This window comes from Pan paniscus, chromosome 7, assembly GCF_029289425.2.
Source record: "Pan paniscus chromosome 7, NHGRI_mPanPan1-v2.0_pri, whole genome shotgun sequence".
In the NCBI taxonomy this organism is placed as follows: Eukaryota; Metazoa; Chordata; class Mammalia; order Primates; family Hominidae; genus Pan; species Pan paniscus.
In genome coordinates, this window is record NC_073256.2 from 69,386,995 (window position 1) to 69,402,426 (window position 15,432).

The following is a 15,432-nucleotide window of genomic DNA, read 5'->3' on the forward strand; positions in this document are numbered from 1 at the left end:
TTGGATTTAAAAGATGTGCCATCTCTACTAAAAATATAAAAAATTAGCTGGGTGTGGTGGCGGGCACTTGTAATCCCAGCTACTTGGGAGGCTGAGGCAGGAGAATTGCCTGAACCCGGGAGGTGGAAGTTGCAGTGAGCCAAGATCACGCCACTGCACTCCAGCCCAGGTGACAGTGCGAGACTCTGCCTCAAAAAAAAAAAAAATGCGTGCACGTGCACACACACACACAAAGCCCATGAAATGAAATATGCCAAGTGATCACAGATGTAACTGCCCCACCCACAGAAGGAAGAGAAAGCAATGAAAACCAAAGCAAGTTAATTCATTTTTCTCTACCTCTCCTTACTAGACCAGGCTTTTCTTTCGTCTACGCTTTATTGATCCTTTAAATCCCACTTTAGGTACCTGTTTGTCTACAAAGCCAATCGTAAGCAAACAAAACCAAAACATGAACTAGATCCACAGATCCCCACACTTAGTCATGTGCACGTATGTGTGAAACCTGTAATTGATTTTATGTTTAATTATAAAGTCCACAGACTACATTATCCATCAGGGGTTTTCTTTACTGTCAAAATGCTTATTTTCCAACTCTTCTGAATATTTATTTAGGCTGATACTTTGCAACAATCTGAGATTTATGTTATGCCGGCATTTGCAATTCAACTGTAATTCAGTGGTGCATAGTGTCCAGAAAAGTTAATACAGTCTTAGGAAACATTTCTAACTTGCAAAGAAGCAGCAACCTTCGATTGGGAGGCTGAATTACCAGTTGATAGTGAGATAACAGCTGTAAAAAATTCCTCTTTACCTGGAATGGGTTTTCATATTTTTAAAAATCCAGTTATATTTGTTTTTTTCAAATACAGAAAACATATGACATTAAAGACATTTTCAAATGTTCCTCCAATAAAAATGTCATAATAATGTGGAAAATTCCAGGTACCCAGAAAGAGACCAGGTACCCAGAAAATTTCAGGTACCTAGAAAATTCCAGAGACCCAGAAAGAGAATCTAGAAATTAATTTAGAAATTAGAAATTAGTTCTGGAAAACGTTAAATCTAGAAATGTTATGTTTATTAAAAATCATGTGGACTGTTTTGGTAACTTGATTATTATCCTAAAAATTAGCTAAAACACATAAGAGGTTTTTTTTTCTTTAGTTCATAAGTAACTATTTTAATCACTGTATTTATGGCTCTGCACTTACAGAATAACTAAAATATGCAAAGTGATAGAAACACCAGAGAACAAAGTAATATCATCCATACCCTTGGCCTGGTGAGTTTTTCTGTTATATTAATTTACCTAAGCATAAAAAATCTAGATGGTAACACTCTTATAACTTATTATGCTGCTTAAGAAAGGGCTGAACAAGAATCTAGAGACAAAAATAGAAAATTCTACGTGAGATCCTCTACCTACAAAAGTCAGTGTTTCTTTCCTGAAGTCCTGAGCTGTCCATACGCACATATCGTTGCTTCTGCATTAGAGGCTGATTACATTTAAAATCATTCTGTAGGAGAAAAACGATGACATCTTATGATGTGAAACGGATGAATTAGGTGTATATACACAAGTTCTCTAAGTTGTCACTGTTTATATATTCTGCCAAATTTATGAATATAAAAATCCAGCACTGCACAAAAGAACAAAGGGCGCACCAGGAATGCCATGGTGGGCACAAAAAGATAAGAGCTGCAGAGGCCCGCGAGTACGACTGGCCTGCTCAGGCCTCCCAGCTGAGGGCGCCCAGTGGGTGCCACTGTCCCCTCCCTCCCCGGCAACTCTATTCCTCCTCCACCGCTCCTCACCCACTCTCAGTCAGGGTTATTTATAATCCATTGTTCCACAGAAATACAGATGTGATGTGGAAGGGGAGAAACGCTGGTATTCTAACACCTACAATTCAAGGATACAGTTTTGAAATCAATCATAAAATAAATAAGTATTTTCCCATTATATAACTCCATACTCCATATGATATAAACTCAAATGTATCTCTACATTATCAAGAAACTTAATATTTAACTCCTTATAACAGAATCAAAATCAAAATCCATATCTGACCCAGTTCTATGATTTCATAAGTAACATAAATTACACTTAAAATGTAATTTTGAAATTATACTTAAAATTTTTTTAATTCATGGCAGAAAGTAATAAATGTTAATTTTATTGTATCCAAAGTTATAATTTAATCTGATAAACAAAAACTTCAGGAATAATGCAATATCAAAATCTAAAAATCCTTTAGGGCAGAAAAACCCAGGGATGCAGGCAAAACGCCGCTGCTGCTGCCTGTCACGCAGACCTTCATGCTTTCATCTGTGCTTGCATTTTAATTATGTTCAAATAATTATTTCACTATGGAAGGCTAAAATATACCATTTATAATAACTCGTTTCCATTTAAATCGAGCCAATGCTAAAAGAAAAACTCCACTGTATTTTCAAGTTTTCACTTGGTATAAAAGAAAACAATTTAGAGAAATGTATAAGATTCTTTAGAACACCAGTAGCATATTTTAGGTTAAAAAGCCCCTATTTTAGGCAGGTAGAAAGGTAGTCTTTATGAGTTTAGTATAGACAACTAGGTTACCTGAAAAAAGGTATTGATCCAAACCTCTTTTACATTTGGGGATATACTTTGCAAAAGATTACTTTCCAAGTGGTATTCTATTTAGTCTCATATTAAACTGGTATTATAATAAATTGTTATTACTTGAGCAACTTTCATTCTCTGGCACAGGGAGCCACAGAAATTTATAAGTCACAATCAAATACAGAGATCACAGGTGAATTTTAATCTTCCTTCATACAAAAATTTCTCTATGAAGGAAGTGTGGGAAAATACTAAGCTTCTCCATTAAATGCAAAGGAGATAATCATAGTTAAAACATTAAAATTTAAAAAGTCTGCCATATAATTAGAAAGAGAGGAAAAAATACTACTCTCTCATAAAGAGCAAATAAACCAGCATTTCCCTGTAAAGACAGAATACACTTCCTCTTATAATCACACACAGAGAAATGTACTATGAGACTACATCAAGTTCCTAAATTCAAGAAAAAAGTCAAATTTAAAAATTTCATCTTCGATACATGATCTGAACAACAAAAATTCTCAACTAAAAAATTTCCTCCACTGGCAAAGGGAAAAGGTCAACATCCTATTTCACACACATCTTGCCTTTCATATTAGGAATATACATTTTTTAAAACAAGAAAACCACTAACCCAACAAGAAAGACTTCAAGAGAAATAAGCTAATAAAATAATAACTGTATTTCAATAGCCCTAATTTCAACACAATGGGAAAATAAAACTTTGACTTTCACAGAAACTTTAAAAAAAATCTGGCAACTATAAGCTCACTGGTTGCAATGGCCTGAAATTCTATTAAATGCCAACATCCTTTAAATTAAATTCCTGAAAGAGATATAAACAAACCATAAGATATGAAATTACTAAATAATTGATTTATGTTGAAAAATCTAGCTTGGGGTAAAAGTGAAGTAAGGAGAGAAATCCAGTGGTGTATCCTATGTTTTACTGACAGATCTGAAGTTTTTCCTCCTGCTAAACTGATAAAAACCATTCTGGGGTTTTCACCTTCTGTTTTGATCCCACTCTTCTTGCACTGAAGTTATGGAAAAAAGTAAAAACATTTTCAGCCCATCAAGTGCTGTCCACACTAGCTCTGAATCTACCCCAAGTCCATCTACTTATCTCAATGTTTATCGTCTAGGCCAAGCCACCAACTACCTCAGCCCCAGACTACCATGAGAACTAGCTCAAATGCTCTTCATGCTTTCTCACTTACCCTTGCACAATCCGTTCTCCAGGGAGTAGCCAAAGTGACCCTTTCGAAACATAAACCACATCTTGTCATTCCCCTATTTAATATCCTTGCAATGGTTTTCAACTCATCTTACAGGAGTCAAATTACAGCCTACAAGGCCCTACACGATCAGGTCTCTGCCTACCTCTCCTGAACCATGTTTTTCCCCTCGTGCCATCCTTCATGTCAGAGTTTGCCCTTGACCATCCTTCATATCAGAGTTTCCCAACATCGGCACTCACATATACTTCTTTAATTCTAGGGACTGTCTGCATTACAGGATATTACCAGCACTCCAGGTGTCTATCCACTAGGTGCCAGTAGCACCTCCACCCCTGAGTGTCACAACCACATAATTCCCTGTACATTGCTTTAAACAAGCCAAGTTCGTTACTACTTCACGGCCTTTTCACCTCTCATTCCCTCCACCTAAAATGCTTATTCACTCCAGTAATAGAGCTGTATGGCTGGTTCCTTATCATTATTGTCAACTTAGCTATGTAGCCTACTCAGGGAGGCTTTCTCTAATCATCCTATGTAAAGTTGCACCCACTTTCATCATACCTAACATCATTTAACTTATCAGGGTACAGATTTGTACACTTATCAGGGTACAAAGCTAGCACTCAAAAAGCACTTGTAAGAATTTACATAAATGTCATGATTTATGATAAAAGTGTTAAGTGGCAGGAACATAATATTTAAAACATGATACCACAGCAGCACTCCTGGATATTCTCCTACACTGTATGTGCCTGCATCTTCAAACGCACCCATGCTAGTGCATCACTAACCCTCTCCTTTGGAAGTGCTGGTAGCATTACTGTCAGTTACAAGCAATGTATATTTGTTCCTGATGCCTTAACAAAAAAACAGAGCATCCTTCCAGAGGCTGGGGAATGGAGAGGCATTTGAACTGTTTAGGATACTGCTGAAGGCACTGAACACCCAATCTACAGCTAAAAGCAGCTATGCCAAGGGGAATCTTCATTTCTTCTATTATGTACACAAAGGGCTCACCATGTCTAAGTAGTTACTCTTTAATTGATCTTGTTTTAAGTGGGTACAAAAAAGTCACTAATTTTTATTTTAAAAATAAAAACAGGCAATAAAGAAGCATAACTTTAGTTACTTCAAAAGCAAAAACTATAGTGAATGAAATGTGAGAGCTGAATCTAAGTTGATTTATCAGCTTTTAGTGTTTTTATGTGAATTGGTAAAATTCATCCAGTTTACCACATGCTGAATAGGTAAGCCTTGCAAAATTGTGGCGTCTCTAAAGGAATCAGTAGTCCAACTGCATTCAGCTCCAAAAAGGACTGACTGACTTATGTCACAGGGTCCTTTTAGTTACTTCTGGAGTCGTTTTTGAAATTATTATTTTGAATATACACTCCTTGAGACCTTTAGTGCAGTCCGTCTTTATAAAACTAATGTGTCATTGCTCTGAATTACTAAAATATATTTCTAAATTTTGAATCAAAATCACTGATTTTAAAAATGATCATTCAAAGCATTTGCATAAGAACTTTTAGAATGGCAAGTGAGAGTTTGCAGACTAATGTGCAAGTGTCAGCAAAAAGCCGTGGCATACCAGTTGTGCACCATGAGCTTCTGCACAGCCAGCAGAGCATTATAGCGGACCTGCTGGTCTTCATGATGCATGTGGTTCATGACCAGCTGCTTCCCACCGAGCTGCTCGATGACCCTGCAAACGGGAGAGATGTGGTGAGGAAGATGCAATTACTCTCAAATTCACAGTTTGTAAGCAGGCAGCTCAAATACCAACACGCTAAAAAGGAAAGTAACAATGTACGTAAATAAACCAAACGTGTCTTTTTTTACATCATTTTGCCTGAACCATAGATTTACAGTATTCAAATACTTTCTTTTTTGAATTCCTAATGATAAATCCAACAGTTGTTCTCATTTCTCATCTCTAATCCAGAAACATATGATCTGCCTAGATACCACCCAGGCACTAGTATTTTAGATCATGGTTTTCTAAGTGGCTGAGTATTAACGTTTTTATTATCAGTATTTCTTGCTTGTTTAATATCAGTATTGAACACCATCTAATTTTCATAACAACATACAATCAATATCAAGCCCACCAGTGACCGTGCTGTGTGAAGATAGGGGCTTAGATGTAGATAGCAGGGAACAGGGGGTTAAAGAGCACCCATGCTAATTTCCTGGAAAAGACTACTGATTTTAAGATATCCACCCCTTTGTAATAACAATGCGATATGCCATGTGACTTGGGCAGTGAGATGAAGGAGAACATTCATATCTTCGAGACCACCGAGATGACTGACAACCGACACTGCTTTCTATCACCACACTTCCGACATCCTGAAAATCCACTTATTATAAACACAAAGGAAAGTAAAAATGGCTATTTCTTCATGCATAGAAATTGGTCCTCTGTTTCTTTGCAAAGGTGTGGTTACAGACAGAGCTGTGGAGTCTCAGCTTCCACACAACAGTGTGGACTGCCCTGTCCATTCTTCAGCCACCAGTCCTGTCTAGTGGAGGATACCTACGATATAGTCAGTGACAAGCGGCACCTTAATGCAGTACAGTGTTTGGTGGTTTAAGACAATCTCACAGATCAGTAATGTTTCTGGGGTCAGGAAGAAATAAGTAGATGGGGGTCGGAGTGAGAGGGAAGCTTTTATCTGCATACCTTTTCATATTTTATTCTTTAAAGCATGGTTTTAAAAAAAATGCACTGAACTGAGGGGAAAAAAAAGAACATAATGTAACTATCATCAAACATTAACTGAGTGCTTACTGCAGGCCAGGCACTGTACTTTAAAACATTATCTAATATATCAGCTCAGCCATTTATCAAACATGTTAATTAGACAAGTCCTTTACCTGGTAAATTCCTCCCTGACAAATAGGGAAGACAAGGACATCTTCACAGCGTTGCTGTGATGATTAAAGGACATAAAGCCTATGTCCCTGCAGGACACTAAGCCCAGCTGTGCAGCGATGATGATACAGGCTGCTCTCCCGCCTCCCATTCTCACTGTAGTCAAAGGAATCTTGGCAAAACTCTGCATATGATTTTTACTACTTAAAACAATTCAGTGGCTTCTACTTGTCTTAACAAAAGGACCCAGGCCAGGCACAGTGGCTCATGCCTGTAATCCCAGCACTTTGGGAGACCAAGCTGGGACAACTGCTCAAGCCCAGGAGTTCGAGACTAGCCTGGACAACACAATGAGATACTGTCCCCACAAAAAAATTAAAATAAAAAATTAGCCAGGCATGGTGGTGTGTACCTGTAGAACCAGCTACTTGAGAGGCTGAGGTGGGAAGATTGCTTGAGCCCAGTTCAAGGTTACAGTGAGCTATGATTGCACCACTGCACTCCAGCTGGAGCAACAGGGTAAGACCCTGTTTCTTAAAAATAAAAATAAAAATAAAACAAAGGACCCAAATCCTTAAAATAGCTGACAAGGTCCTTTCACAGTCAGCTTTGGAGCCCCACTGAGCTTCACAGAGCACGGTCACAGGCTGCTTGTTCTCTAGACTGCCTCTGAGGCCTGAGCTAGCAGCCAACAGCACCATAGCTCCCGGCTGAAGGAAGCTTCTCTAACACACGAGTTTTCTCCATAGGCACGTAACAGCCCCTTCTTGTGCTTAGGAACATTACACAGCACTCCAGAAGGTTTGGGGGCCATTTTAAACAGGAAAATCACCACACACACACACACAAAAACCCCACAAAAATGCAAAAAAAAAAAATATGGCACTAAACAGACCACATAAAGGACGCTTGTTTCTAGTGTAAGAGACAACACGGGATGGCAGAACGCTGCCTTGTTCCCCCACAGCTGGGGATGTGTCCATTAGCGACTCCAATTATTCACCACTCTACACATGTCCATGGATAACTACAAAAGCGCCTCTAGTATTGACACAGCTGTTGAAAATAAACTTTTTAATAGGTGGGCAAATTCACAATTCTGGAACCTGTGAATAATGACGATCAAAATACAATCTCAGAAAACTGCCATGTTGTGAGCAAAACAGGACTGATTAAAAACATACAGCTCACACACCACTTACAGTAATATCAAATGTGAGCACTTTCCCCCACGTTGGGCACTGTGCTAAATGTTCATATTTTTCATCTCATGTAATTCTCACAACAAATAATACTGCCTAGCAAAAGCAGTGTTTTTGACATTCTAAACCCTTGTTCTTATTATCACCAGCCAATAAAATTTTGAAAAGCTTTTAATGATTGATATTATTATGTTTATTTCTTTTTTTTTTTTTTTGAGACAAGAATCTTGCTTTGTCAGCCAGGCTGGAATGCAGTGGCAGGATTTCGGCTCACTGCAACCTCCACCTTCCAGGTTCAAGCAATTCTCCTGCCTCAGTCTCCCGAGTAGCTGGGATTACAGGTGCTCACCACCACGCCCAGCTCATTTTTGTATTTTTAGTAGAGACGGGGTTTCACCATGTTGGCCAGGCTGGTCTCAAACTCCTGATCTCAGGTAATCCACCCGCCTCAGCCTCCCAAAGTGCTGGGATTACAGGCATGAACCACCGCGCCCATCCTATTATGTTTATTTCTTAAGCATTTAGTAAACTACATTTTATTACTCTCCACCCCAGAGCCCAGTGGGTCTCATACCAAGTGGATGATCTCGCCCCACTGAAACTCACACTGCTATTGAAATAAACAGACATTTCTCATCTTCTCAAGATGCAATTGAAGCACCAATTATTTTCAGATTATACAAATGCCCAATATCATGAATGCTTGAAAAAAAGGTGAGAAAAGAATCTTTCCAGCTGGTGGATTACAAAATATCATTAAAAAGACAAGATATTTGATGATTTTTTAGAACTAGAGTCAAGTACTTCATTTATGAGCTATTGTCTAATAGGGGTAATCTTGCTAACCATATTTCAAAACAAGTTAAGTCAATAGCATGTTAAGCTTTAAGAACTTGGAATATTCTGAAATATGATTAACAAGTTCAGCACTGGTACATACATTTAAAGAATGCAGCAGCTGATGAAACCAAAAAATGTAATTTGAGAGTAAACTTTTAAATATTCTAAAACATACGGAACTATTTTTGTTTGTTCTAAAGGTCTTTTTCTATCTTAATATAAATAATTCAGATGAGTTTACATAAAATATCCTCATAAGAATTCTATTTGTTTAGTATTCTAAACATGGCTGTTTAGAAGCTAATAAAATGATATCACACTATAACATATTATGATTCCACTCATATTGCTAAAAATGGTTAAGTTGCACAATGCTACTTATATGAAAGTCAATATTTTTTAATCTGTAAAGCACTATACCCTCTAGAGTTATAAATTCAATGAGCACAGAAACCATGCCTATTTTCGTTTCCTTAATTAGGAAGGTCATTACCGTTTTTAAAAATAAAAAGATAATTTTGGAGAATATTTATCAGATTTCTAAGTGAGGAAGCTCACTCTTCTCACTCTTTTTTATTTTTTTACTTACCTGACTAAAGGAGGAAGAAAGAGAAAGCTCTTTTTTTTTTTTCCCTTTTTTTTCTTTTTTTGAGATGGAGACTCGCTCCATCGCCCAGGCTGGAGTGCAGTGGCATGATCTCAGCACACTGCAACCTCTGCCTCCTGGGTTCAAGCAATTCTCCTGCCCAAGCCTCCCGAGTAGCTGGGATTACAGGTGCACGCCACCATGCCTGGCTAATTTTTGTATTTTTTTAGTAGAGACAGGGTTCCACCACACTGGCCAGGCTTGTCTCAAACTCCTGACCTCGTGATTCCCCCTGCCTCAGCCTCCCAAAGTGCTGGGATTACAGGTGTGAGCCACTGCATCCGGCCAAGAAAGCTCTAAGCACAGAAGTGGTGGGAGATGCCAGGCTCTGTGGGATTACAGAGCTCACGCCTGTAATCCCAGCACTTTGGGAGGCCAAGGTGGGTGGATCACCTGAAGTCAGGAGTTTGAGACCAGCCTGACCAACACGGTAAAACCCCGTCTCTACTAAAAATTAGCTGGGTGTGGTGGTAGGCGCCTGTAATCCCAGCTACTCAGGAGGCTGAGGCAGGAGAACTGCTTGAACTGAGGAGGTGGAGGTTGCAGTGAGCCGAGATCACGCCATTGCACTCCAGCCTGGGCAACAGAGTGAGACTCCATCTCAAAAAAAAAAAAAAAAGTGGTGGGAGAGACAGCAAAGGTTTCAGTAAAATGTAAGCTCCATGGGGCAAGACTCAACAAATATTCCTACAGATCATGTAAGCGATTAAAATATAAACTAAAAGCACCAGATGCCATAAAGAGGTTAAAGAGAATGATAGTATTCAGTGCTGCTGAAAAGGTGGTGAAAATGGTATTCCTATATACTGCCAGGGGGACTCTGAATTAGTCTATATTCAATAATGTTTATTAAAATCTCAAAAGTACTCATATCATCTCATTAAATCTATTTGAAGGGGCCAGCAAACAACCAGAAATGTTCACACAGATGTTAATTCTGTTTTCTTAATAATGAAAATTTGGAAACTAATTGCATGCCCAGTAGTAAGATTTGAGTGAACTAGAGCATGTGTACCTATACATAGCATTAAACCATATTTTTAAAACTCTGTAGATGGAAAATACCCATGATAAATGAGGAAATGCAGGAGATAAAATAGGAGATGTCACATATCACAGTTTCAGAAGAAAAAATACATACTATATATGCATGGGGAAAAAACTAAAAAATCTTTTTTATCTCATACTTTGTAGTATTAAGGGTGTTGCTTTTTCCTCTTTATTCTTTTCTGTATTTTTCAAGTTTTCTATAATGAGAGTTTGTTACTTTTCATGATGACTATAAGTTAAAATAGAAAAATTAATCCAGTTTGGTCAATAAAAGGTTTGTGCCACTATCAAAACAATTTAATTTGCATTTACACATGCTGTGCTAGGCTTTGAACAAAGGAACACAGAGATATTGACCAGATAAAAAAGTCTGTATTTTAACAGAACAAACATGATTCTTTTGGTAGCTCTTTCCCTCAGCAAGTATTATGCCCTACTGTGTGGTGAACACTATGTCTAGTCAGATACAGGTGGCTCTTTTGAGAAGTTCACAGTCTAGTGAGATAAACAGACATCATCACATTATCACTGTACAAACTGAAAAGTGTTACATAATGGAAGCATTAATATATTCAGAATCCTGTGGGAGCACAGAAAATTGGACATTTGTATTTAGATTCAAAGGCAGTACAGTTTGTCAGATTAAACAGAGAAGAATCTCTTATATCAGTGAATATGTTTAGGTACAAGTAACAAAAACTTTACCCTGCCTGATAATTCTCCAGCAAAATAATTTATTGAAAGGTAACTGCATATGGCTTGGAAGACTGGACAATTGTACTCGAGGGCTGGCCAGGCTGAATCACCATCAAAATCAAGTAGTTCAGTGAGGGTGCTGTTTCAGCTCGGCCCTTGACCCCACAACTTACTTTGTTCACACCCAGCTACCCAGAGCTGCCACCTCTTCTCCTCCTCATGGAGCTGGCTATCCCTGCTTCCCCCCAGTCTCTCGTTCCTGCTGGAGGTCTGGGGTAGCTACATCGGCTTATAACTGAGCTTTTAGGCCACAGGCAGGTGGCTAAATGTAAGGGAGAAGAGCAAAGTGAATTTGTGTCATTTTTAATCTTCTATAATGGGAGGGATTACAAGCCTTGTAAAATGGGGAATTCCTGGAATATAGGAAGGTGGTTTAGATGCCAGACTCCTTTAAAAAAAAAAAAAAAAAGTGTAGCTGTACAAGCCATGTAAGAGAGTCTGACAGAGCTTTGATATTGTCATAATGTTTTAATTATTAGAACAACATTCATTATACCAGACTTGTGCTATTAAGTCATACATGCAGAGGGAGCACATTCCCTAAGGGTGAGTGTCGGGCATTAATCATCAGGGTGTGATTTCTGGACTTCTATCAGGGGCCACAGGTGTTTTGTGCCTCCTGAAGAAAAAGCAATGGAACAGTTTTATTCCTGAACATCATGTATTTTTGAAAAGTAAGATTAATGCTAAATTGTGTTTGATTCTCAGAATCATGTTACCATATTAAAGGTTACAAGTCCGTTAAAAGAACTCAACTGGCCAGTACAGTTGATAAGGTAAATTCGTTTTATTTTTGTGTTATTGCATTTATTGAGGACAAGTATTAAATTTGCAACTGTGGGGCAATTAACTGTCACGTTATGCTCTCCACCCAATCTTATGAAAACAAGTAATTGGATAAAAAGTGTTTCTTAAAACTACAAAAGCAGTCATGAAAATAACACACATGTAAAACAAGAGTGAAAAGGGTTCCACGTTAAAAAGTAGATGTAAACCTGCACACTGAGAAAAACCTGATAGTGATCAAAGAAAAGGATGGATAGGAAATGTGATATTCAGTACATTAAATCCTCACTTAACAGCAATAGGTTCTTGGAAACTGACTTCAAGCAAAACGACATAAAACAAGCAAAGGACATTATTCGAGGACCTGCTGTCACTTAAAGTCTCAGTTTCCAAGAACCTATGGATGATGTTAAGTGAGGGCTTACTGTATCTAAAAATGTATCAGTGGACCAGCAAAACATTTACTTGCATCTCCAGAATATTTCTGTTATAAAATGTTGTCAACCGACAAAGGTTACTGTTTGATGGAGATGGAGATGGGAGAAAAGGACAAAACTGCAAGAGACAACATTCTGACACTTCATTCCTGAGAAACTTGTAAAAACAAAAAAGTCCACCAAGAAGTTAATGACAAACATGTTCTTAGAGAAGCAAAATTTAATGTGAAAAATCCCATGATAACAAAAAGAGTGTAGAAGAACAACTGCTATTGCTTGAAGTAGCAGACACTTTACTTAACAATTGAACAATCTACTGATTTACTTGCTTCAGCAAACACCTAAAGAGTGCTTACTATGTAGCAAGCATGACTCTAAGTGTTTTACATTATTATTATCAATGAGTATTAACTCACTCACTCTTCACATTCACAGAGGAGGAAACCAAGGCACACAGAGGTAAAGGGACTTGCCCAATCTCACAGTTACTAGGTGGCTGAGCTGGGATCTGAAAACCAAGCAGGCAAGTTTAGTCTGGGCACTTACCCACTGCATGACTCTGCATTGGTGTCCGTGTTGCTAAGTAACTATCCATATATGTACTGTGTAAACATGAAAAAAAATATGTCTGATGAAGTGCTGAGGTAGACTTCCATGACAAGTCCACATATAATCTGAATATCTCAAACTCTGGACAAGTTTCTAACTCTTGCATGATCTGGACTGGAAGCAGTTTTTTGAACTTGGCACTGACAAAGGACTAGCTATGTGCAGCAGAGTTATGGCTATGTGGATAAAAAGGCTGTACTAACTGAATTGGAAGTCCATGATGTGCCTATTCACCATGCTACTGTTGAAATAGTCCAAAGTGCAAATATGACATTAGAAGCACATGAGAAGCTGTTTGAAGGAAGGAATAGGGAGTATAAAACTGCTTTTCCAATCAGAAGTGCACGACTTTTTTTAAATAAGAACTTGAAACTCAACTTCTTCACTGGCATTATTTTTACTGAGGTAATAGAAAATGGTCACTGTTAGCTTTACGAGAATATAATGCAGGAGACAGACTTTTACTGATAATGCCAATAAAGATAATTTCTTTTTTTTTTTTTCTTGAGATGGAGTCTCGCTGTGTCACCCAGATTAGAGTACAGTCGCGCAGCCTAGGCTCACTGCAACCTCCGCCTCCTGGGCTCAAGCGATTCTCCTGCCTCAGCCTCCTGAGTAGCTGGGACTACAGGCTCATGCCACCATGCTTGGCTAATTTTTGTATTTTTAGTAGAGACGGGTTTTCACCATATTGGTCAGGCTGTTCTTGAACTCCTGACCTCGTGATCTGCCCACCTTGGCCTCCCAAAGTGCTGGGATTACAGGTGTGAGCCACTGTGCCCGACCAATAAAGATCATTTCTATCACCTTAAGTGACTTTAAGTGGCATATCTTAGCAACAGTTGCTATCTTGAATAGGTTAAACCTATCATTTAAGTTCCAAATATCAACCTCAAATTTGAGATACCACAATTATTTTTTTAAGATGACTGACTTGTGGTGAAAATGGATCTATCACAAAGCATGTGAATTTTTCCAAGTGTTGAAGTTTTATTTTTACTCATAAGGAAAAAAAATTAATGAGGGCTATAGTAAAAAATCATATCCAAAAGCTACAACTTTTGAATATGAAGAAATGCTTTTATATTACTGAATGCGACCAACAAGTAGGCTGGGAATCCTTCTCCTGATATCTCACTAGAGGCAACACTCTATTTTCTTGCTTTTGTTTGAATGGGCTGGTCAACTGAGTGTCTGATGAAGTGCTGAGCTGGGCTTCTGTGAGAAATCCACATGTAACCTGAATATCCCAAACTCTCTGGCCAAGCTTCTAACTCTTGTAGCCATTCCTGCCAAATGATAGTAGTAACTTAGCATTTTCTAATTCAGTAGCAATAAAGGGTAAGAAAAGAAACTGAGTATAGATACTTTCTTTTTTTCTTTTTTTTTGAGATGGAGTCTTGCTCTGTTGCCAGGCTGGAGTGCAGTGGCACAATCTCAGCTCACTGCAACCTCCGCCTCCTGGGTTCAAGCGATTCTCCTGCCTCAGCCTCCCAAGTAGCTGGGACTAGAGGCACATGCCACCACGCCCAGCTGATTTTTCTATTTTTAGTAGAGACGGGGTTTTACCATGTTGGCCAAGGATGGTCTCGATCTCTTGACCTCCTGATCTGCACCCCCTCAGCCTCCCAAAGTGCTGGGATTACAGGCGTGAGCTACCGCACCCAGCGATCCTTTCTTATGACTCAATAAGTCTATTCTAGATAACCTGGTAAAAGATCAAAAATAAAATAATTCCAAAACTTGACATGAAAGAATTATGTAATTTAAAATGTTTGAGTATTATGATTAATCTTTTAGAAAACTTAGTTCAAATTGTTGATCTGCAAATCCACTGAACACCCATAAAGTTTGGGGGGAAAAAAAAAAACAACAACCCTATAACCATGAGAGAAACCATGCCTTTTTTTTTTTTTTCTGAGAAGTTTCAAAAAGCAGAGTCTTAATGAGGAGAAAATAATTCGAAAACATATCTCAAAGCAGAAGGATCCAGAGCTTGCACAGAAAATAAGTTATGCTGGTGAGAGGTTTCAGAATAAAGAATGACTATATTGGTCCATGATGTAAATATAAGCCACTGGAAGGACATAGAAAAGAATTAGCATGGCCACAGTTTTGGGCCAAAAAAGACTATTTTAGGAAAAGCACGGAGGATCGACTGCAGCAGATATTGGTGACAGGAAGTCAAACGAAGGTACAGCATGCTGGGAGAGATCATCCTTCTTAGGCAGAGACAGTAAGGCAGGGAGAAAGAAAGGAACAGGGCAGTAGAGCAGAATTACGTGAAGGCACAGCAGGCTTCTGCCTTGGCAGCAGGTCAGGTGTGCACAACATATCCAAAAGAAACATTTGAAACACCAGCTGAGGCAGTGCTGTGAG

General features: G+C 38.5%; 1 protein-coding gene across 4 annotated transcripts in view; it reads right to left on the minus strand.

Moving 5' to 3' along the window:
* The window catches only part of ATP6V1H (ATPase H+ transporting V1 subunit H), a 116,390-nt gene that overhangs the window by 22,761 nt on the left and 78,197 nt on the right, over window positions 1-15,432 (minus strand). For all 4 annotated transcript variants that reach the window (XM_003823249.6, XM_003823248.5, XM_003823250.6 and 1 more), the window contains one exon: window positions 5,441-5,554. In XM_003823249.6, coding sequence (XP_003823297.1) covers window positions 5,441-5,554 — 114 coding nt within the window. The remainder of the gene's footprint in view (window positions 1-5,440; window positions 5,555-15,432) is intronic.